Source organism: Tasmannia lanceolata, unplaced genomic scaffold (assembly GCF_043159265.1).
Source record: "Tasmannia lanceolata isolate RefF3 unplaced genomic scaffold, GAP_Taslan_0.1 ptg000008l, whole genome shotgun sequence".
NCBI lineage: Eukaryota > Viridiplantae > Streptophyta > Magnoliopsida > Canellales > Winteraceae > Tasmannia > Tasmannia lanceolata.
The window spans coordinates 63,634,949-63,658,669 of NW_027518685.1; the positions used below are offsets into that span (position 1 = coordinate 63,634,949).

At 38.5% G+C, this 23,721-nt stretch overlaps 2 protein-coding genes and 1 long non-coding RNA gene across 4 annotated transcripts; 1 reads left to right on the forward strand and 2 right to left on the reverse strand.

Annotated features, from left to right (window-relative positions):
* Positions 1-835: 835 nt before the first annotated feature.
* LOC143885451 (DNA-directed RNA polymerase I subunit rpa49-like) lies at positions 836-10,175 on the reverse strand. Of its 2 annotated transcripts, XM_077389641.1 has the most exons (5): positions 10,058-10,175; positions 9,294-9,893; positions 7,643-7,774; positions 6,177-6,506; positions 836-1,521 (listed from the first exon to the last, which is right to left on the reverse strand). In XM_077389641.1, exons 2-5 carry the CDS (start codon positions 9,666-9,668, stop codon positions 1,087-1,089), a joined length of 1,272 nt encoding a protein of 423 aa, XP_077245756.1. In that variant the 5' UTR covers positions 9,669-9,893; positions 10,058-10,175; the 3' UTR covers positions 836-1,086. The 2 variants fall into 2 exon arrangements, with proteins under 2 accessions (XP_077245756.1, XP_077245757.1); XM_077389642.1 differs by lacking the exon at positions 10,058-10,175 and having other exon boundaries at positions 9,294-9,926.
* A 1,450-nt stretch (positions 10,176-11,625) lies between these two features.
* LOC143885452 (uncharacterized) lies at positions 11,626-12,892 on the forward strand. Its single transcript, XR_013253272.1, has 2 exons — positions 11,626-12,259; positions 12,486-12,892. It is a non-coding gene; the product is annotated as an uncharacterized LOC143885452 (long non-coding RNA).
* A 2,018-nt stretch (positions 12,893-14,910) lies between these two features.
* Positions 14,911-21,837, reverse strand: LOC143883149 (uncharacterized). Its single transcript, XM_077386502.1, has 6 exons — positions 21,496-21,837; positions 20,698-21,037; positions 20,439-20,606; positions 19,764-19,892; positions 19,447-19,574; positions 14,911-15,057 (listed from the first exon to the last, which is right to left on the reverse strand). The coding sequence occupies exons 1-6, from the start codon at positions 21,835-21,837 to the stop codon at positions 14,911-14,913; spliced, it is 1,254 nt and encodes a 417-aa protein (XP_077242617.1).
* Positions 21,838-23,721: the final 1,884 nt, after the last annotated feature.

Here is a 23,721-nt window from a genome sequence, read left to right on the forward strand (position 1 = left end):
TTACTAAAGGGGCCTTTAATTTATAATGATTTTTTTTTCTGGAATGATCATTTAATTTATAATGATACCCCTCTAAATAAACAATTACTATAACATTTCCCCCTAAATTATGAAATCGAAAAAACTTTCCTAAGAAAAAAAATTCAACAAGAAATGTTTTTCCCCCAATCCAAAAAGCCCCTTAGTAACTAACCATAATGATGGGGGGGGGGGGGGGGGGGGGGGGGGGTTGTTGTTGAGAAACTTCAGCCAATGTGGGGTCCCCAGTAGCACACTTGGGCCATGTTTGACAACCATGAAAAATTATTCCATGGAATATTGGTGGGCTCAATTGTGTGAGAGGGACAGCAGAGGCAGAGTGAGGCACGACTCAGCGGGAGCACAAAAAAATGGTGAAAAGAAAATACCTACAATAAATTGGTTTTTAGTTTTCCTGCTTCTTAGGAGTTTTTTATGCTCCCCTCACTCCCACCACCCTCAAAACTTTTCCATCTCTCACAACTAGCCCTATGAAAATTCAATAGAATATGTTTTCAACATCGTCAAAATACAGGAGCTTGGGTCATGGTACCCAAATCCAACCTGGCCAAAGAGAGTCCCCCAAGCAATCTACCAGTATAGCACTGACCTCTGAACATTGGGCCTCACCTTGAATGGGTAACATTACAACAATTGTCCACACAGCTAAAATCAGCAGCACAGCCAGCAGTGCTTTTTGACAAAATACAGAAGACCTTGTATTTATAAACTCAATTGACTACTCGAAAAAAAATGAATGAGTCAACCAAGAGAGTCTGCATAAAGGGGGCGACTTTCTCTTAGGACACCAAAATGATTTAGTAGAAAACCCAATAAAAATTTGATTGAATACTTCAAAATCTAATCATATCATAAGATTCTAGAACTTGAAAAAACTTGGAGCAATAAACAGAACTTACAGTCAACCTTAAGGCCCTCATCAACCAACTTTAGAGTTTAAAAAACTTGATATGTAAGTGTGAACATATATATGAGAATGATAGTGCTTCAATCTCCCATGAACATGGATTATGCGTAAAAATCATACCTCGTAATAATGGAATGCTTCTACCTCCGCTTTGTCCGCTTTGTCCTCAGCTCTGGAAATTCCAGAGGTACCGGAAGGGTAACTATGATAGATTTTTTCACATTTGAAAGCTTGCAACCCAGGTTCTGATAGTGCAGTCTCAATTGCATGGGTTTCATCTTCAAGTCCTTTGCAATATCAGATATTTCAGTCTCAAACCCATCCACAAAAAGTGTGAGGACTAAGATGTAGCTTATGAGAAGATCTAACTTTTCGTTAGAAAGTTTGTCTGCTTCGGAATTCACAAACAGTTTGACAAACTTCTGAAATATAGTGATGGGTATATTGTGGTATTTTCCAGAATTATTGTGGAATCGCTGCATAGACTTCTGAGAATGGCTTGGTAGATTCATAAACATTATAAGGTGAGTCATGTATGAGAATATACAAGCAAGTTTCTTCTTTCCATCTTCATCCTGTAAAATTTGATATTCTAATTTAGTTAAAGAAGCACAAAATCAGTCATAGAGAAGCTGGAATGGTAAAAAAATTAAAAAGCAATTGCATTAGGTCACAGGTTTTTAAGTGGATATTAAAAAACTAAAATTATATAATAAAAGGAGGTGGGATATGTGGTGAAAAAGTAGTTAAATTGTAGCCAATGTAAATCGTGCATTCGCTGGCATCAGCAGAATTCCATAAATTCCTGAGAAAACTATTTGTGACAACGTCCAACTGATTTTGAATAACAAATCTGGGCCCATGATTAGCTGCATCAAACTCAGAAATCTGTTGGCAAATTTCTTAGTTGATCGTGAGTACACAGACAACACTCCAACCACCATGATGATATAACAACACCCTCTGATTTATTACAATTGATGTGTTGTATACCACGTTGACATGCTTATTAGACTAATATTTATTTATATTGCTTCCTATTATTTATATAATTTATTTCTGATGCATCTTTAATTATCTGAGTAGATTATTTTATGTCTTGTAATTCATATGTTAAAATGTATGCAAAATATTTTTATAAAATTATCAATTTAACTGCAACGCAAGCAAAATAACTTCAGGAACTATACTGACAGTCTCAAGGTGAAAAGAGAATGTAAAGGTAAGCAAGCAAAACATACATGTGATGACCTTGCAAATATTAATAACTAATATTAACAAGAGATTTACTAGCGTCCATCACATAAGGCATTTCGCGGATGGTCTGTTGCATCTCACAGCAGCCACCTCGTGAATGAAGACAACAGCTTTTGTCTCCATTCACGAGGTGGGTGGTCTGACATGCGACAGACCAGCCGCGAAATGCCTTTTGCGATGGGCGCTAGCAATTCTCTATTAACAATATATCCCTTAATACTTTCTTGGCCTCAACCAAAAGATTAATAAGACCAAATCAATAATCAGCAGAATTAATATTAGTGGAGTTCTAGTTGATACACTGAACCAATCCTCTAGGTCTAGGTGGCCCCTTTTTTCCCATTTAGTAGTTAGGGAATCCCGTGAAAGATAGTGACCTCAGCTCCCATGAATGAAAACCGGTGGTGGAGACACTTAAATCTTGATTATGTAATTGGAAAGGAAAAACTTCTCGTTGATCAGGCAGACTACCATCCTAAGAATGCTTCTATCTAATATTTTAAAATAATATTAGCCTTTGGAAGGTTTCTCTTCTAGCGACTACTTGGGTGTTATGGAAAGAGTGTAATGCTCGAGTTTTCAAAGGATATTCCAAAAGCTCGCTACTCCTCTACAGCAAGGCGATTGCGTGTACCCTTTCTTGGGTGAGGACATTACCTAGCTTTCAGTTTGCGACTGCTCATGACTTATGGTATGGGTGGAAAGAAATTTGTTTTGACATAGAGAGAATGCCTAACTTTAACCAAGTGTGGGAACCTCCTCCTCACGGGTTTCTTAAACTTAACTTTGATGGCTCTAGCCTGGGCAATCCAGGTCTAGCAGGAATTGGGGGCATTCTAAGAGATGAGATCAGCGATGTGAGATGGGCTTTTAGAGGTCCCATTGGGGAAGCAGATGCCAATGAAGCTGAGGTGCGTGCAGCCCATCATGGAAATTAGGCCCCTTCAGGCTGAGAATTTAAATAAGGTAGTCATCGAAGGGGACTCCCTTAATGTTATTAGATGGCTGTGTGGTTCTATATCGGTTCCTTGGAGATTTGCCCCTTTTTTCGACGAAATAAAGGGCAGGGTGGGCGATGCTACAATCTCTTTCATTCATGTCAAGAGGTCAGCAAATGAAGTGGCTGATAGATTGGCTAAGGAGGGTGTGGCAAGGGCGAAAGTAGAACAATTTGACTTTCTCCCTCCTTGATTTGCCTGTTTCTTTTTTTCTTTATTGTATTTTCTTTCATGCTTTCGCTAAAGACTTTCTCAGTCTTTTGTTTTTTTTTTAATGGAATCTTTTGCCATTTCAAAAAAAAAAATATTATTCTATGTCCAGCATTACCATTCCCGTGGTTAATAAGATCAAGAGAATTCCAAGGAATATTCTTTAAAATGATGACCCTCTGTTTAAAAGTTTTCATATGCATAATTGACAATTTATCCAAAAGGAAACTATGGTCTCAAAATAAAATGCATGAGACAAAATTTTGCTTTGCTAACGAAAAATGTTGGAAATTATTTTCCAATACTAAATATCAGTGGGCCAGAACAATCTATTGTAATTTGTAAATAGCAAGTGTCTAATACATTTCCCCAGTTATGGAAATGTAATGCGAAAGATCCTCTGTATAGAACTCTAGGAAATTAGAGTTCAATTTTTCCATAAAACAATGTAGATTCAACGTGAGTGACAGGGCCAACACTTTCTTTTTGCTTGATAATCGATGTGGGGATTCTAAACTTGCAACTAACTTTACCGATCTTTTAAATAAGGCTAGGAACGAATGGACGCAGGGTTGTCTCGGTATTAAATTATCTTGACTAGATAGGACCAGAAAAGGTTCTTACCCTGATTTTAATGGAAGGACTGCCCCCTTAAGATCCTCTAACAAATTCTTGCTTCTTTTGGCCAAAGTTTGAGATTTGTACATTTCATCATCTGTTTTCAAGTGTTATTGATATTTCATCATTGGTTTTCAAAGAAGAGTGTTATTGATATTTCATCATCGGTTTTCAAAGAATAGTGTCATTGAGGCCTCTGATCATTATGGTAATTTTTTGATTAAATTATTTTGTTGTTACCCCAATAACTAGTTTGGTGCATAATAGCCATACATTGGGATTCTTCTCCTCTACCTTTTTGTGGATGGCCATGGAAATTCAAGTCCTCGTCATTGGAACTCAATTGCAAAAGCGACATAGTAGTGAGATGCTTACTGAATGTTCTGTGATTTTTGGAGAAAATCCCTGAGCATATTTTTTATTGTTGATTGGTGAGCTCAGATCTATATGACCTTTTGTATCTGTTCAATAAATATTTCCCAGTAGCCGAGTTTCCAAAAAGTGTGACCTCTAAAATGGGAGCAACGTCCTATAGGCAACAAAAGATCGAATTGTCTATGAAACAGCCTTCTCACTCCCGCTATTTGACTTATTTGGAAAGGAACTCTAGTCTGAAACAGGAAGACAATCAGGTTAATTAATGTTTTAAACTTATAATTATCAGAGCCTTTGAAAAAGCTTCAAAATTTTGTTTATTGATATTCATTCAAATATATTAATGTCTGATCGGGTTGACGTTTGTAAGGATTGTGATCCTTCTAAAAGGGCTTGATGGTTTGATTGATCCTCCTAAAGATTGGCTTAAACTCAACTTAATGGTAACAACAGTCACTCGTAATCATTATTTTTAAAAATCTTATGAATTACAATTCAAATCAAATCTTATGGATTTCGATTTGAATCTCATGATTAAATCTTAATTGTCTGAATCTTGCGATCTTCAATTCATGTGATCTATCTTAATTAAGTTTTGTATAAAAGAAAATAAGACATTCTTTCGGAAGACCTCCCCTTCCATTCATTTGCATTAGAAAAAAGCCTTTGAAAACTCTCTCGTGAGAAAGAAGAAGACAAATGAGAAATTCGAATGAATCAAAGCAGTTTCAGCCAACCAAGTAGAGTGCATGTGATTGAGGGCATTACTTACATCGACAAGAGACCTAATTTTTTGGGCACACCCTATCTATGTGAGGGCCCATCAAATTAATGCTTTGGATCACCCAAACAATGTGGCCCCCACTGTATTTTAAGACCACGGAGTAGATAAGTTATCTACTCAAGGGAGTAGGAACTCTTTTCTCATATATAAATATGAATGAATCTTTCAATTTATGGTTTAATTTATGATCAGATACGATTTACTCCTATTATGCATGATTCTAACGATAGATGGTCTTGGAGTATACAGATTCATGCGATGAGGATCACACAATCGATGATGAGGTCAAAGCAGCATGTTTGGAGTACGATGCTTGGCAAACAGTAGGTGCTCTAAAGTCTGAATTGAAGGTGACTCTTCAACTGCTACAAATTGTCTTGAGAAGGCTCCAAGCATCTTTGGTCATTACTTAGTCTATTAAGAGAGATGGAGAACATCATCATGGGGCTTGCTGAGTGTTTATTCCCTCACATCCATAGAAGAAAATTCTAAGGCCAATAGATTACAGACTTCAGTGTAACATGTAAAGAAGCTAAACTGTGACATCACATGCAGTCATAAATATTATGTTTTTTTGCTTTTTCTTTTGCTATTCCTTGTTTTATTTTTGTGTTGGCCTTTCTAGTGCCTCTTCTATGTACGTTTTTATCTTAAATAAAATACCTGTTGGAAAAAAAAAAAAAAAAAGAACCACAAAAAATCCAAAAGTAATGGAAAAGAAATGCACCAACCACCCAACAATAAACTAACACCAAGATGAGAGCAAATAATCAAAGACTGAAACTAGTAGTATCTGCAAATGTAGATTGTGTCAAGAATTGAAGTAATTAAAATAAGTTCAAACAGCATAGTCATAATTTTAAAAAAACAATAAAAAAAATCCTCCTCCTAATTCAAGGTAGTGATTAAAAAAATTGTCTTGGCATATGAAAAAATGATTAAAAAATGGACAAACACATTACATAAAACCAAAGTGCATAAGTCGTACCTGGACCTCCCCAAGTTTATGAATTCGATTAGAGACAAAAGTCGGATAAGCATTCTGCTGCCAAAATTCCGTTGATAAAGCTGCATCTTCTGCTACTTGGATAAGCTCTAGAACATCAGAAAGGTGGTCATGTTCCACTTTGAGAATAATCTTGTCCAACAGATAAGCTTTATCAGGGGTAGTGGCAGTTTCATCGTGGGGTGGAATATTGCGAGCACCATACACAGTGGCATCAGCAGCTGCCTCCACATTGATTCTAATATCCTCAATTAAATCTTTCTGAGCCTCAAGATCGCCCTCTTTCAGGCGCAGTGAATCCCATTTGCGAGCCTTTTTTTATCGGCCCAGAAGATAAGAATGTCAGAGTAGCAAAACATGTTAAATAAAGAAATAAATCACATGCTCTCTTTGACAGCATGTAACCTCATTTAAATACAGTGATTCTTGTTAGTTAATCAAGACATATCCCAATCGCAGATTGTTCGAGGTTTCATGGGAGAAAGAGAGAGATGAGAGAAGTGAGAGAGAAAGAGAGGTATCTTCTCCCTCTCACAGAATATATTATATATACATGCGTCACTAGGGTTATACATGAAACTATGAAAGGACCAGAATACCCCCTAGTTGGTTAATTAAATTAAATCATTCCTCTAACTTGTTTTGTTACTGGCTTGATGGAGGCATTTCAGAATGTCAAGATACAATGATATTTTTCCATTAAAATTAAAAGAAATTACTGATTCTGCTATCCAATTCACACTTCGAAGTTCTTAAGTCACAAAGTCCAAGCAAAATCAAGAGGGAAACTGTGCATAACTTAAGTAACTACCAACAGTTTACACATAGCAGGTTGGAATAAGTTGAAGGCAAAGTATGTTGAACATTGCCGTAGGAATTTCCCGGATCTTCCCCAAAGTTGTTATCAATGAAGGATGCTATTGATGTGCAACCTGGCTAGGAATGCACCAACATGGAGGAATATTTCCATCTTTGGAGAGTTCCCGACTTAATAACTGTGACTCAGGTTACTCATACTCACAGCGATGACATATAAAACAGAATCTTCAGATAAACATGGGAAAGATTGTACACGTCTTCTCTATGGAGCTCAATAAAGCTCCAATACACCCATCTGTTTCAGATATTTCAACATCTCACGGTCTTCAGTTTGTTTTAAAGTTTAAAGGATATTCTGCTCCCACATTTTGGCTAATGAATTCCACTTTTTCAAATTATTCATAAAAAAGAGAAGAACAAGTGTTTGAAAATCATCAACAAAATTGTACATGAGTTTTCGGGCTTTTCTTTTCAGTTAATTTTCATCCACAGAGAAAAGAATAATATGAAGAAGTTGGAACATATTTACCACGAGATGGATGGGCATGTCTGAACCAATGGATAAGAAATCCCCATGTCAAATGCAATAATCCACAGCAATTATAAAAAGAAAAGTGGTGCAGTTATACCTTTCTTATATCCTTCTTTGTTCCATAGAGGTTAGTGAGGTCTCTCATTTTGTTTGCTTGCTTTTCTGCAATAGGGTCCTCTTCATTTAACTCCTTAGGAGGTTCTCTTACTCTTGGTTCCAGCCTAAAGATCTGCATGTAACCTCTAAGGTCAAACACAATGCTGCCAAGTCACTAGATACCTAGGCATGTAAATTAATATACTACCAATTAAATATGGAACAACACGTACCAGTGAAGCCAATGTAGTAGGATCTATAGAATATGAAACAAAAACCAATCATCATAATACTAGGAGGAAACTAAAGATACGATTCATCGTAAAAGAGCGTTAATAGCATCAAAACTACGTAGAACAATTTCCATCCTCTAAGGCTGGCAGGCCTACCAAGGCTTGGTACCAGACACCAGCAAGCCCTCTGTAAGAAAATTCAACTGAAATCAAAGTTTATATTGATTCAATTGAAACAAAATAACCTTGGCTAGTAATCTCCAAACCTGAAGGATACCAAACACAGTAGCACCTTTATAAGGTGAATGTAGGTAAAACACTAGAGATTCTACAGATAACCTATCAAAAAAGAAAAAACTGAAACATTTTACATTACCCTCAGTTCCTAACACATCATATAAATTTGATGACTTGGTCACTCTAAACTCCACTAGAATGACTTGACTAGGCTTAGACTGGATCAAAATTGAGAAAAACACATTTCGAGATAGATTTGGTAAAAGGCCCAAGGAGACTATGCCATTCTTTAATCTTTATAGTGTCATAACTCAATCCTACTGTGGCATCAAATCCCTTTGCAATAGAGAAAAACAACAGACTAATATTTCATCATGAAACTATGAGTTTCAAGCTCCTTGTGACTTGTACTCCAATTTTATGAATAACATGATAGCCTCATTTTAGTTGATAATCAACGCATATGCATCTACAGCATAGTCTATTTTTTTGCCATAAAACCTGCAGATATTTGCTAAAAGACCACAATATTACTACTAGAGTTTTTATATTAAGAATTCAACATATGCTTGGATAGCAATACCTACAACTAGTAATTAAAGAGTTATATTGCTATCAGTTAAACTTCCATATCGCAAATACTTGAAAATTTAACATGTTTTTTCAGGATTCCTATGCCATGAAACGTAAATGCCATTCATTCTAAACCATCAATATTGCAAACAAGCAGCAATGCAACCTTTTTTTACATATAGATACAAGGAAGCACTTATCCTAACATATTGTAAAATTCTTTTATCATTACAAAAATTATGTTTTTGTAATACTCATATCTTTAACATTTCGAAGAAAAGGTTTTAACTTTTACATGTAATCAAGGGTTCAACCTTGGATACATGGATTTTATAAATCTGGGATTGTAAAATCATGAATTTTACAAGTTAAAACATGGATTATTTTAAGTAAAAACCTGAATTTTATAAGCGAAAACCTGGATTTTATAATCTAGGATCATATAAAATCCAAGTTTTAGCTTATAAATTCAAGGTTTTAGCCTATAAAATCAAGGTTTTAGTTTGTAAAATCCAGTATATTACAGTCCTAGATTACAAAATCTATGTATCCAAACAGTTTCTTAGTGAATGCGAAAAAGAAAGAGTGAAAAAAGATGAAGAAAATTACCTTGTTTGCAGCAATTGGAACAATCTTGAGAGATTGTTTATCTTTGTCCAAAATCCCTAGGGCATAAGAACAGAGCTGAGGAAGGGCAGCTTCGCCAGAATAACTCGTACCGACGAACTCGACTTTGGATTGGTTAGGGCTTACGAGGACTTGCAGGAAGTTCTTGTTCTTGTGCCTGAAAACCCTAACTTTAGGGTTAGGGTTAGGGTTTTCTTCGTCATAGGCATCAGATTTACGGCTATTTTGGGGATCAAAACCTGATGGAAAATAGCCAACGATGGGAGGGATTTTGTCGTTGGTTTCGGAGAGACTCTGGATCTTAACATCGAGTCTCTTTCTCTTCTTCTTTTTTCCGTTCACCATCTCTCCCTCCATTTTTGTATTTCTAGGGTTTTGGAGATCTATAAATGGAGAGCTGATTTTGTAATTTTTTTAGAGTAGGAAAAATATTAGCAAAAAGGGTAAGTATTTTCTTTTTATTATTCTTCTGCTTCTTCTTCCGGGTGTAGGCAGAGAACTGGAGGGTTAGGGTTACGAAATTATTTCTTAAACTATAGTTCTCGATGATATTTTCACCCACCCTGCAGTATGAACAAGATCCTGCAGTACAGTCATAAAATAAATTAGCAGTTTACTGAGATTGTATTATAATACGGTCCATGCACGAAACAAATAAATAATTAGAGCACGGACGTGAATGTAAGAACCGCTAAAAGAGCATGCATAATATCCACAAGTCATAGAAATAAGAGAAGAAAGGATACCATGTAGAACATAGCAAAGTGATATAACTAGGTAAACATCACATAAATGAAAGACAACATGGCAAAAGAATTGTGAATCCAAAGGTTCATGTCTATTTCAAAGAAAATTCATCACACATCGGTCTCAAATTTCTTTTTAGGAACTACAACCCACTAAAATGCTTTTATAGAATGAGCCAACTATCACTTGCCTTTGATTATCGAGTGTAAGTGACATAAAGAAGGTCCTGAAGATGATCTCGAAGGGCTATGATCCTGAAATCCAATTTATTGAGTAAACTGTGTCAATTCTCTTTCTAAGTTAAGGTTCTTTAAAACATGCTAGTTTTCCAATTTTATCAATATGATTATTTAGCCCCCCTTTCCACCTATATTTATATTACTTATGGTCTACGTCCTATTTATTAGCCCAAACTACTCTCATTATAGTTCCCCCAAAATCCTATTTTTTTATACACATAATACATATTGTTGACGTATATGTGTGTTCCTTCTATGGGGGGCATTTTTGTCATTCCATATGTACACACGCATACATATAGATACCGGGTGTGAGGGGAACTCTCTCTCATATATGCTACTCCAGCTGTTCTCTTCTTTCTTTTGTATCTCCGTCTCCATTATAGAATAAAATGGCATCAGAGCTTAGTGCATGGTAACCCTGGTTTGCCTCCGAGGGCGGAAATGTCCCTCGAGGAAGATCTCGGAAACCCCGGTGTAGTATCTCTTGGTTCCCACTTTGCTTCCGCGTGGAGGGGGAAATTGTTGGGGTCCCACGCAAAAGCAAATAGTCCCACATCGGATAAGTGAAACGGATGGGGATGGGCACCCTCCCTCTAGGGGTGTAACTTGGGTCGGGCTCAACCCGAACCCGACGGGTTCAACCCGATTTTGGCTCGGGTTGGGTTGGCATTTTCTCAGGTTGGGTTGGGTTAGGGTTAGGAAAAGCCAACCCGATTTAATTTTGGGTTGGGTTAGGGTTGAGGCCTTTGCAACCCGACCCGACCCGAACCCGACCTCAATGCTCTAGTTTCTCATGTTCTTCTAAGATTATGCTTTTTTACTTGTATTTTCTATTTGGCCTGAGATGAACCCAACTCAACCCGACTCAAACCGACCTGATTTGGAAGTGGGTTGGGTTAGGGTTGACATCCTCAACCCAAGGCTCGGGTTGGGCTGGGTTGGGTTAGGGTTGAGAGAATGCTACCTTGGGTTGGGTTAGGGTTGGCCTCAACCCGACCCAACCCGACCCGAGTTGCACCCCTACCTCCTTCTAATGGCTAGCTTTTAGGGGTAAGTTCTACCCGATTAAATTCCCTACAAATGGTATCAGGAAGATGCTCTTCCTCAGTCACTCTTATGTCAGATTATGGAGCCTAAGATTGCTACTCACATGTTGTTTTTGCCTACTTCTCGTGCAGTCTGGTTACATGCAGAGACTCTCTACTCGGGGACTAACAATCTAACTCGGATCTGTGATGTCTATACTGATTTCTTCAGGGCAAGGAGAGGAGAGAGATCGGTTTCCGAGTACTATTTTGATTTTGTTAGTCTATGTGAGCAGATTGATGTCTATCATCCTCCATCCACTGATCTTGCCGTGTTGGCAAAGCAGAAGAATGAGCTACGGGTTGTTCGTTTTTTGGATGGACTTGGTCGTGACTTTTTGCCTATTCGTCAGCAGAAATTAGGTTCTGGTACTTTACCAGACCTGGATGAGGTCTTCTCTCGGGTGCAGCATTGATCCACCTGGTGATACTATTGGTGAGCAGTCTGCTCTTGCTACTCAGTCTGGTTACAGTCGGGGTACTTGTGGCCGTGGCCGTGGTCGGGGTCGCAGAGGTCATGGTCGTGGCTTTGGCCGTGATTCAGGGGGAGGCCGTAGTACTGGTGGTCGTGGAAACCCTTTATTTTTCCCATTGTGATATGGAGGGCCATACTGTTGATTTTTGTTATGATCTACATCCAGAGTTGACACCATCTCGAGCAGCACATCATGTTTTTGAGGCACCTAGTACCATCTCTACTGATTCTTCCAACACCTTAGTGATCTCTCGCACTGACTATGAGTCCCTTAAATGCCTACATGACAAACGGAAACAAGCAGGTGCCACTCTTGCAACGGAAGGTAGCACCCCCATCCTGCTCTCTGTCATTCCAGTTCATGGCTCATTGACTCTGGAGCCTCACATCACATGACTGGTAACTGTAGCCTTCTTAGTCCCTTTAAGCCTCACCCTCTCTAAATTGACTACTTCGGCTAATGGGGCAAAGTGCCCTATTTCTGGTACAGGGGATACATCTATTAGTTCTCAGTTATCTCTTGCTTCTGTGTACCTAGTTTTCCATATAATCTTCTTTCTGTTAGTCAACTTACCCGTCGTCTTAACTGTTCGGTGACCTTCTTCCCTCTTCTTGTTCTTTTTAGGATCTGGAGACTGGGAGGAGTATTGCTTCGGGCCATGAGGTGGATGGACTCTACCACCTTGATAGAGATATTACGCTTACTGCACTGAGTACTTCAGTCGATTCTTTCATGTGGCACTACCGTCTTGGTCACCCTCCAGCAGATCATATGTAGTATTCTTCTATTGTTTTCCAATCTAGTTAGTCAGTTTCAGCTGAGTCTTGTCAGTATGGAAAACATCATTGTGTTTCTTATAAGTCGTTCAGTTAGTCGTGTCCTACGTCCTTTTGAGCTAGTTCATTCTGATGTTTGTGGTCCATGTCGAACTTCGCCTATATTTGGTGGTCGATACTTTGTTATTTTTATAGATGATTATTCAAGGATGACTTGGCTATATATAATAAAAGATTGTTCTGAGATTTTTAATATATTTTGTTCTTTTTATGCTGAAATTTCTAATCAGTACTCATGTTCGATTAAATGCGATTAAATGCATGCGTACAGATAATGACAGTAAGTATTTCTGTGTGTCTAATGGTTTTCAGGACTTTTTATCTAGTCGTGGCATTATTCATTAGTTCTCTAATGGCCACACCTCTCAACAAAATTGTGTTGCAGAGAGAAAAATTAGATATCTTGTGCACATCGCTAGGACTCTTCTTTATCATATGCATGTCCCTAAATCATATTGGATTGAAGCTGTTCTCACCTCATGTTTTCTGATGAATCGGCTTCCATTATCTATTCTCAACAATCGCTCGCCTTTCTCTATCCTACATCCCTCCGGGAATCCGTTCCCCTTACTTCCTCGAGTATTTGGTTGCACGTGCTTTGTTCACAACCTCACTCCAAGACTTGATAAATTGGAACCTAGGGCGATCAAGTCTGTCTTTATGGGCTACTCTCGGACACAAAAGAGCTACAAATGTTATAATGCTCATCTTCGTTGTACATGTGTCTGTTGATGTCTCATTTTTTAAGGATAAGCCCTATTTTGCTGGACCTATTCCTACCCAGGTTCCTGACAATGAGATTCCATTACCACTACCCGTCCCGGTTCCTACCTCAGTCCCAATTGCATCACCTGTCGAAAAGCCCAAACAGCTGCAGGTTTATTCTTGTCATCGTCCGCCACCTGCTTGTCAAGATGCCTCTTCACGTCTTCTAGCCCCTTCACAGCTCGCTGGTCCATCCACTCCTTCTGAGGTAAGTGATTCTCCTGTTGATGCTCCAATCGCGACTCGTATGACTCATCACCCTATTTTTGATGTGGTCTCCTATGCTTGTGTATCTCCCTCTTACAATACCTTTTCGTCATCTTTATCTTCGGTTTCTATTCCTCACTCTGTTGCCGAGGCTTTGGCTGATTCAGATTGGCGAGCCGCTATGGAAGTAGAGATGGGGGCTATCAAGGAGAATCACGCGTGGCAGTTGATCCCTCTTCCATCAGGGGCTCAGGTGGTTGTAAGTAGGTATTCACAGTGAAATATTTATCAGATGGGACACTAGAAAGGTTGAAGGCTCGACTGGTTGCGAAGGGATATACACAAACATATGGCATAGATTACACGGACACATTCTCTCCTGCGGCCAAGATTCCCTCCATCCGTGTTTTGATATCCCTAGCGGTTAATAGGTTGTGGCCTCTCTATCAATTAGATGTCAAGAATGCCTTCTTACATGGTGGTTTGTAGGAAGAGGTATACATGGAGCAACCTCCTAGGTTTGTTGCTTAGGGAGAGATGAAGAATGCGGTCTGCAAGTTGTGGAAGGCAATATATGGTCTTAAGCAATCTCCTCGAGCTTGGTTTGGAAGATTTAGTGAGGCAATGATACAATTTGGAATGAAACAGTGTGTTGTAGATCATTTGGTCTTCAGCTCTCAAGGCAAAGATGGTAGGATCTTTCTAATTGTCTATGTGGATGATATCATAATTACTGGGAGTGATAGCGCAAGTATCCGAAGGTTGAAAGTCTTCAGAAGGAATTCTACACTAAAGATCTTGGTCATCTGAGATATTTTCTAGCGATAGAGGTCACGAGGAGGGCTATCTCTATAACAAAGAAAATATACTCTAGATATATTGGGAGAGACTGGTCTTCTAGGAACAAAGCCTGCTGAGACTCCCATGGACCCAAATGTCAAGGATCCAGGCAGATACAGACGGTTAGTTGGGAGATTGATTTATCTCACTGTCACTCGTCCGGATATCGTTTATGCAGTTGGCGTGGTTAGTCAGTATATGAGTGATCCTCGGACTTCTCATTGGTCAGCAGTTATTCAGATAGTAAAATATCTGAAGAAAGCTCCAAGCAAAGGACTTCTCTTCAGAAAACATAATCACATGAGGATTGAGGGATATTCTGATGTAGACTGGGCAAGATCTCCTGCAGACAGGAGGTCTACGAATGGCTACTGTACTTTTGTTGGAGCTAATTTAGTGTCTTAGAAGAGGAAGAAGCAAGAAGTTGTATCAAGGTCGAGTGCAAAAGCTGAGCACAGAGCTATGGCTGATAAAGGTTGAGAGTTGATCTGGTTGAGGTCATTTATGTCTGAGATTGGTTTACCATATTCGTCTTCCACGTCGCTCCACTGTGACAACAAGTCCGCCATTCATATAGCCATGAATCCAGTCTTTCATGAGCGGACGAAATATAGAGGTAGATTGTCATTTTATCCATCATCGGATCCAAGAAGGAGAGATTCGCACTGTGTACAAGGTCAAATGATCAAATAGTGGATATGTTTACAAAACCATTGAGCAAAGCTAGATTGAGTGATTGATATAACAAGCTGGGAACGTTAGATATACATACTCCAATTTGAGGGGAAGTGTTGACGTATACGTGTGTTCTTTCTAGGGGGGGCATTTTTGTCATTCCATTTGTATACACGGATACATATTGGTATCGGGTGAGGGGAACTCTCTCATATCCGCTTCTCCATCTGTTCTCTTCTTTCTTATGTATCTCCATCTCCAATGTAAAATCACACACACACACATATATATAATTATTATATATTTTTAAAATACCATAAATTCTGCAACTATACTCAACTCAACTCAACTAAGCCTTTGTCCCAAACTAGTTGAGGTCGGCAAATTCTGCAACTATATGGGTGAAAAATTCTGAGAAATCAACAACACATATAGGTCGCCTTTGTCCCAAACTAGTTGGGGTCGACAAACTCTCCAACTATATGGGTGAAAAATTCTGAGAAATCAACAACACATATAGGTCCAAGTACTGAGAAAATCAGCAATTATTTTGATCTAAAATACTGAGAAAATCAGCAACTTTAACAGCCCTAATTAAAAAAAATCAGCAATATATATTGTCATAATTATTGAAAAATCTGCAACTATTTTTACACTAAAACACTGAAAAATCAGCAACATATATTACCATAATTATTGATTGAAAAAACTGTAACTATATCGTACAAAAAATACCGAAGAACTTGCACTGATTTAGTGAGAAAAATACCGAAAACAGCATGCAAAAATACATAAAAATTTGCACTTTACACAAGTATAATTACATAGAAATCAAATTTTCTGAAAAAGAATGTTAAAAGCAATCTTCTTGACTTTTAAAGAGAATTAAAATCACAAAATCCTAATTAGATCACCTAATTCAAAATACAATATGGGTTACATATCCTAAATTAATAAAAAATAAGGGTTCGGATCACTTACTTGGAAAAAGGAAAACCGAAAACCTATTTATAACCCAAATCTCTTCTTCTCTTCTCCCTCTCTTTTTCCTTCTCCCTCTCTTTCCTTCTCTCTCTCTCTCTCTCTCTCTCTCTCTCTCTCTCTCTCTCTCTCTCTCTCTCTCTCTCTCTCTCTCGGCGTTGGTCTCCCTCTCTCCCACTCTCGGTCTCTCTCACTTTCTGGATATTTCTCTCTCCTTTTCTTTTTCCGTTAAGTCTCTCTCTTTATATCTTTCGATAACTCCCTCTCTCTCTCTCTCTCTCTCTCTCTCTCTCTCTCTCTCTTATATTCGGTAAGGTGGGGAGGGCCCACATGTGACGAAGTGTATGAGTGTGTGAGTACAAGAGGGGAGAATATATGACGTATTTTAATTCTTTTTCTCTAGTTAGGGTTTTCTAACTTGGTCCCACATATGCTATAGTGCTTCATATAGGGTGTCAATATCAAAACGATTAAGTGATTCTAACAATTTAAAAAACGGGGTCTCTTTATTAATATGCTTAGGGACAATTTTTTATAATAAGGGAATTGCTAGAGTCCATCGCAAAAGGGATTTCGCGGCTGGTCCGTCGCATTTCAGACCAACCACCTCGTGAATGGAGACAACATCTTTTGTCTTCATTCACAAGGTCGCTGGTCTACATGCGACAGACTAACTGTGAAATGCCTTTTGCGGGAACCTAGCAAATCCCTAATAATAATAATAATTACAAGTGAAAAGTGGCTGTTACATTCTTCCCCCCTCAAAGAGAATTTCGTCCCCGAAATTCCACTTCCGTTATCGGGAAGGGAGTTAGTTCAAATCTATATTAACCATCATGCAAAGGAAAGAAAATAGAAGTACAAGTACCTTAAGCTAAGCAAAACATACCTCCAAATAATGTCGAAAAATTCTTTTGGATCTCTGATTCCCGTTCCCAAGTAGCCTCTTCAATGCCATGATCAATGAAGCACGGATACGGGTACAGGGTGCGGGTACGACACGATACTGGTACGTGGATACGTGATTTAAAAAAAAAAGGATACCGGCACATTGTGGGTACGCTGAATATAATATATTTTTATATTTTATTATATATTTATAAAAATAAAAAAATAAATATTTTGTTAAAGAATTCAAACAATGTAATTGGAGAACAATCAAATAACCATAACATCACCAAAATCTAATATTACTTCTAAGTTGTTGGGTTTTTAATTATGGGATATATATATTATAGATATTTTGATATATTCAACCCCCCTTTTGTTAATTGGGAGAGCCCCTCTATTGTAAATCTGTAATTTTCAATTTAATTTGAACCGCATGCGCACCCGATAGGTACACAAATCCGGGTGCGTACCCGGTACGCACCCAAAGAGTACCCAAGAGCACCCGCACCCGATACACACCCGACACGGGTACGTGGGCCTCCGGAGAGTACCCGTTCTTCTTAGGCCATGATGACGCCAAAGTACTTTGACCAACGAAATCATCTTATTCCTCAAGACTCTTTCCTTTGATTCAAGAATACAAACTAGAGTTTCTGAAAAAGACCAGTCTTCTTGAAGCTCCACCTTGTCCTCCTCTAAAATATGAGAAGGATCGGGATAATACAGGCGAAGCATCGATACATGGAACACATTATGCATCCTCTCAAAATGCGGAGGTAACTCCAACTCATAAGCTCTTGCTCCAACTCGCTTAATGATTCGCTAAGGTCAAATGTATCGATGACACAACTTTCCTTTCCTACCAAAATGCATGACCGCTTTGAACGGAGAAATCTTCACAAAACCATATCTCCTTCTACAAATTCAAACTCTCTCCGCTGCTGATCGGCATAACTTTTATGTCCGCTTTGAGCTTGTCTTCAACTGATCTCTGATCAATGCAACTTTCTCTGTTGATTCCTGAACTAACTTCGGCCCAATCAATTGTTTCTTACCAACATATGCCCAACACAAAGGAGATTTGCAAGCATGACCATACAAGGCTTCAAATGGAGCCATTTGAATACTTTGCTGGTAACTATTATTGTAAGCAAACTCGCGAAGATGCAAGTATTGCTCCCAATTTCCTCAAAAATCTAAAATATATGCCCTCAATAATTGCTCCAAAATCTGATTTACCCTTTCTGTTTGACCTTCTGTTTGACGGTGATATGCCGTACTAAAACTCAAATTGGTTTCCATAGCTGTATACAAACTCTTCCAAAAACCTGAAGTGAAAAGAGTGTCTCGATCTAAAACAATAGTCGAAGGCACTCCATGATACTTGACAAATTTAACCACATACTCATCTGCTAGTCTCTCTAATTACCATGTCTTCTTAAGAGGAATAAAATGAGCCGATTTAGTGAGACGATCTACAATCACCCATATCGCAACAAATCCACTCTTCGTCCTTTATAAAACCAATGATAAAGTCCATCGACAAACTATCCTATTTCCACTCAAGGATCTCTAAGGGTTCAAGAGTACCCCCCAGGTTTTATGCTCAATCTTTACCTTTTGACAAGTTATGCATTTAGACACATACTCGGCCACATCCCTTTTCATGCCACCCCACCAAAAGTTCTCTTCAGATCTTGATACATCTTAGTGCTACCCGGATGGATGGTGTAGCGAGACTTATGAGCCTCATCCAAGATGCTTTTTCTGAGCTCCTCTTTATTTGGTACACAAATTCTACCCTTGAAATATAAGCTACAAGCTGTTCCAATAGAGAAATCAGATTTAGTATTCTACCTTTGCCTTCATCTTCATGATTTCTTCATCCTCTGATTAAGCTTCTTTAATAGCCTCCACAAAACCCGATTGGACTCAAAGATTGGCAACAAAAAAATTTCATCAACTTCGTAAGTCCCCAAATTCAAGTCTTTGAACCGCTCCAATAACTTCTACTCCTCCATCATCAAGCAAGCCAACTTAGAATGCTCTTGCCTGCTAAGAGCATCCGCCACTACATTCGCTTTCCCCGGGTGATAGTTCAAAGTAAAGTTATAGTCTTTAAGGAATTCAAGCCATCTCCTCTAGTGCATATTCAACTCCTTCTGATCAAAAAGATATTTTAGGGTCTTATGATCTGTAAAAACCTCAAATTTCGCTACATATAAATAATGCCGCCAGATCCTCAAAGCAAAAACCACCGCCGCTAACTCCATGAGCAGGATAATTTACTTCATGCCTCTTTAATTGTCTTGATCCATAAGCAATAACTTTTCCAGACTGCATGAGGACACAACCCAAAACCTCTAAATAATGTGGTCACTGTACACTACAAAATCCCCTTCCTCAGAAGGAAGCATTAAAACTGGTGCAGAAGTCAATCTCTTCGGTTCTTGGAAATTGCTCTCACATTCCTCAGTCCAAACATACTTAGCATTCTTTCTTTTTAACTTAAACGGACCTGCCATAATAGAGAAGCCTTCAAAAAATTTCCGATAATATCCAGCCAATCCCAAGAAATTCTTGACCTCCGTCGCATTTGTTAGTTGCTTCCACAAAGTAATTGATTCTACCTAAGCAAGATCAACTGCAATTCCTTCCTTAGATATTACATGACCCAAGAATATCACGCGCTCCGACCAAAACTCACATTTAAAGAACTTTGCATACAATTGGTTCTCCCTCAATGTCTCCAATGCCAGCCTCAAATGCTCAGCGTGCTCTTCTCTGCATTTAGAATAACTGAGAATATCATCAATGAACACTACCACGAACCGATCTAGAAAAGGTTTAAAAACTTTTTTCATCACATCAATGAATATGGCCGGAGCATTCGTCAACCCAAAAGGCATCACCACAAATTCATAATGTCCAAACCGAGTCTAAAATGCTGTTTTAAGAATATCTCAGTCCTTAATACACAGCTAGTGATATTCGGACTTTAGGTCAGTCTTCGAAAAATGACGGGCTCCTTGCAACTGATCAAAAAGATCGTCAATCTCCTTGATAAAAAAGATAGTCAATCTTCTTGGGAGTGGATACAATTCTTGATAATCACTTTATTCAACTATATGTAGTCGATGCACAACTGAAGACTACCATCCTTCTTCATAAATAACACGGGAGCTCCCCAAGGTAATGAACTCGGTCTAATAAATCCCTTCTCAAGCAACAACTTTGATAACTGATCCTTCAACTCTGTCGGGGCCATCCTATAAGGTGCTTTAGAAATAGGCCTGCTCCCTTGCTCTGGATCAATAATAAATCAACATCTCTATGGCGAGGTAACTCTGTCAGCTCCTCTGGAAAAAATCCAAGAACTCACTCGCCACAAGAATGTCTGTAGCAGAAAGCTCTTCTTTGTTATCTTCCTCCATTACATACGCCAAATACCCTTCACAACCCTTATTTAACAATTTTTGAGGCTTGCTCCCTCGCTCTAGATCAATAATAAAATCAACCTCTCTGTGGCGAGGTAACTCTGTCAACTTCTCTGGAAAAAATCCAAGAACTCACTCACCACAAGAATGTCTGTAGCAGAAAGCTCTTCTTTGTTATCTTCCTCTGTTACATACGCCAAATACCTTCACAACCCTTATTTATCAATTTTTGAGCTTGCGGTGACGCTATCATTTTGATCTTCTTAGGACGCTTCTCTCCTTCAAAATTAAATTCTTCTCCAGGAATGTTAGATCTTACTAGTTTATGAAAACAGTCTACACTGGCATGATAGGAAGCCAACCAGTCCATACCAAGTATGACTTTGAAGTCATTCGTATCCAATAATATTAAATCTCCGACAAGCTCCCTATCGCCAATTTTATTGATACACCATTTGCATACAAGTTTAGTAGCAACTAAGTCTCCTAAAGGTGTGACCACTCTCAAAGGATTCAACAATGGCCCATGAGTCAAATCCAACTTCTGCACAACAACAGGTGATATAAAAGACAAAGTAGAACCAGAATCAATAAGTATGTGTGCTGATGAATTATTGATAAGAAGTTGACCTTCCACTACTGCGTCTGAAGCCTCGACATCATGTTGATTAAGTGCAAGCACTCGGTTGACTAGCGCTTGAGGGGCACTCTTTCCTTGATTCTGCTGGCGGTTCTTATTTCCTCTCCACTAGCTCTATTGTGGTTGAATTGGTGGGTATAGGCTTTGCCGGCTGTCTCTGCTACTTATTATTAAAGCAATTGTTGCCTTGATTTGCTGTTGGTGGACAATTTTGTTGCTGCCTCGCCGGTGCCTGAGGTGGGATTACTGGCTTTGCACAATTTGTCTCTTATGAGTAGGGTCGCCACAATTGAAACAAACATCATCGTCCTCCAACACTGTCCTACATGATATTTGCCACATATTGCACATGACACCCTAACTTGAACATTTCCATCAGTCCTTGCCTTCTTTGGAGGGGGTGCCATGTTTTTGTTTCCTGCCACTGGAATCCGTGCTAACTGAACTAGTCTCTCACTACGCTCTGCCACCTCGGCATTTACACAGGCCACCGCTAAATACTCTGGTTCAAAATTGATGACGTTCGCCATAATGGAAGGGCGAAGACCATCCATAAACTTGTTGACCCTGTCCTCCTCTGAATGCGCATAGCTAGGTACATACTCCAACAACTCCCTGTAGACACCCCATTTTGACCGTGCCCTAATCCCTTCATGTTTGAGCAAAGCCTCATCAGATAAATGAGATAGAACCCCTAATTTCATCCCAAGCTAGCTTAGGGTCCCAGCTAAGCCCCTGCGAAATTTCATCAAAATCCGAGCGCGTTTGCCTAGCGAACGGGTCGAGCAAAGTCGTAGGTCAAGTTCAGAGAAGGGGGGGTGCATTTATCCTGAGCGGTGTCTATTCGAATCCAGAAAAGACAAGGGAAACCGCCCGATCATCAATTTTTTCGTGCGCTCATCAATTTTCCGCGCGCCCATCATTTTGGAGTGTCAATATCAGCAGCTCGTATTTACCTATATAAAAAAAAATTCGTTTAAGAAAAGGGATTTTTCAGATCTAGGTTTTCTTTATTAAAAAAAAAAACCAAATCACAGAGAGAGATCGTCTTCTCCGGCCATTGTTCTGTGAAATCCCGACCGGATTTCTGCCATTTTGCCATCGGTTAGCTTATCTCTACCTCCTCCTCATTCTTCTAAGCCCTCATTTTTCTAAAAAAATTCTGAAAACTGAGGGAGAGAGAGAAAGAAACCCATTTTCCTTCGTTCTTCTTCTCCGATCGATTCGATCATCTCCTCCGGTAGATCTCCGGCCAGTGCGTTTTTCTTTTTCTCCTTTTCATTGTTTTTCTTCATCCTCTACTTTTAAAATCTTTAGATCTATGCTGTTTAGCTCATATGTTCATTCAAATCATAGATTCTTGACATTTTACCTTATTAAACCCTAGATCTAATCCTAGAAACTATAGATCTAATCTATCTCCGATTAGCTCCGGTCATTTTTCTGATCCAAGTTTCGTCTTCTCTGATCGATCTATTCCAGCAATACTCCGACTAGTTTTTTTTTTTTACTTGTTCTTTCTTTCTCTATCTTCTATTTTTACCTTATTAGTTCCTCGGATCTGTAAAAAAGGAAAAATTCGTTTGACGAGAGAGAAAGAGAGAGAGAGAATATGTTCCGATTATCCTCTCTGAGATCCGGTCATCTTCTCCGAGAAGTTTCTGCCGGAGATCCAATTAACTAAGTCAAGTTTGAGCTCTGTAATACCTCTATGTTTGCAAGCTGCTTCATTTTCATAAGATCCAGAGATCTGAAATTCAGAAAAATTAATTAAAAGAGAAGAAATAGATTCATTTCTGGATTCAGCCAATCTTGCATCAGTGATATTTCTAAGGAGGAAGCAAAAGAGGTATTTATTTCTTTTCTTATAATTTTATTTGATTAATAATTTCCTTGTGATGATCATATAATAGAATACGATCGTGCTTTTGTCTGGAATTTTGTGATTTCTAGTTTATTTTAATGGGATGCTAATTATTGCCTGATTTATAAGGTTTTCTTATTTGATAAATTATGAACTTATATTGGATTTCATAAGACTTATTTTAACTTATCTCTTTAGTATAACAATGGTTTAGTGGATGTCAGTGAAATGGCTTGGAGTCAATATAAGAATAAGATAATGTTATTCCAATATCTTTAAACTTCTGTCATTTGCACCACCTAGTTTAGAAAGGGATGTGAAATCAATCCTTCTCTGTTTCAATCAAGTTTAGAGGTTTCAAATGTTTTGATGGTCATTTGGTGGTGAATTTTGAGCAGGGCTGGTAGGAGTGTAAAAAAAAAAGAAAGAAGAAGAAGGGGCAATGACTGCATTAGTTTTCTAATTTATCAATACTTGACACTATCATGCTTTAGTAATTAAATGTGCTAAAATAGTCTTTGTTGTTCATACATGTTTATTTCAAGCATATAGTCAAAATTCTTATAGATAAAGGTTCAGTTCATATATTAGAACGACCTTTTGATCTCGTATATTATAATCCCCAGACTCTTTAAATGCTTCTTTGTCCATGCATTGAATGTTGATCAGTCATAATTTCTAGTCTCTCAGAAATCTAATTTACTGGTGCATATTTCAGTAATTT

Coding starts and splice junctions, on each gene's coding strand:
- LOC143885451 (XM_077389641.1), bottom strand. CDS start 9,668: ATGGAGGGAGAGATGGTGAACGGAAAAAAGAAGAAGAGAAAGAGACTC. Junction 7,775..9,293: donor TTCCAATTGCTGCAAACAAG/GTAATTTTCTTC, acceptor GGTTACATGCAG/ATCTTTAGGCTGGAACCAAG. Junction 6,507..7,642: donor CAAAGAAGGATATAAGAAAG/GTATAACTGCAC, acceptor CGATAAAAAAAG/GCTCGCAAATGGGATTCACT.
- LOC143883149 (XM_077386502.1), bottom strand. CDS start 21,837: ATGAAATTAGGGGTTCTATCTCATTTATCTGATGAGGCTTTGCTCAAA. Junction 19,575..19,763: donor GTATGCAAAGTTCTTTAAAT/GTGAGTTTTGGT, acceptor CTATTATGGCAG/GTCCGTTTAAGTTAAAAAGA. Junction 15,058..19,446: donor CTTCTGAGGAAGGGGATTTT/GTAGTGTACAGT, acceptor TTGTTGTCACAG/TGGAGCGACGTGGAAGACGA.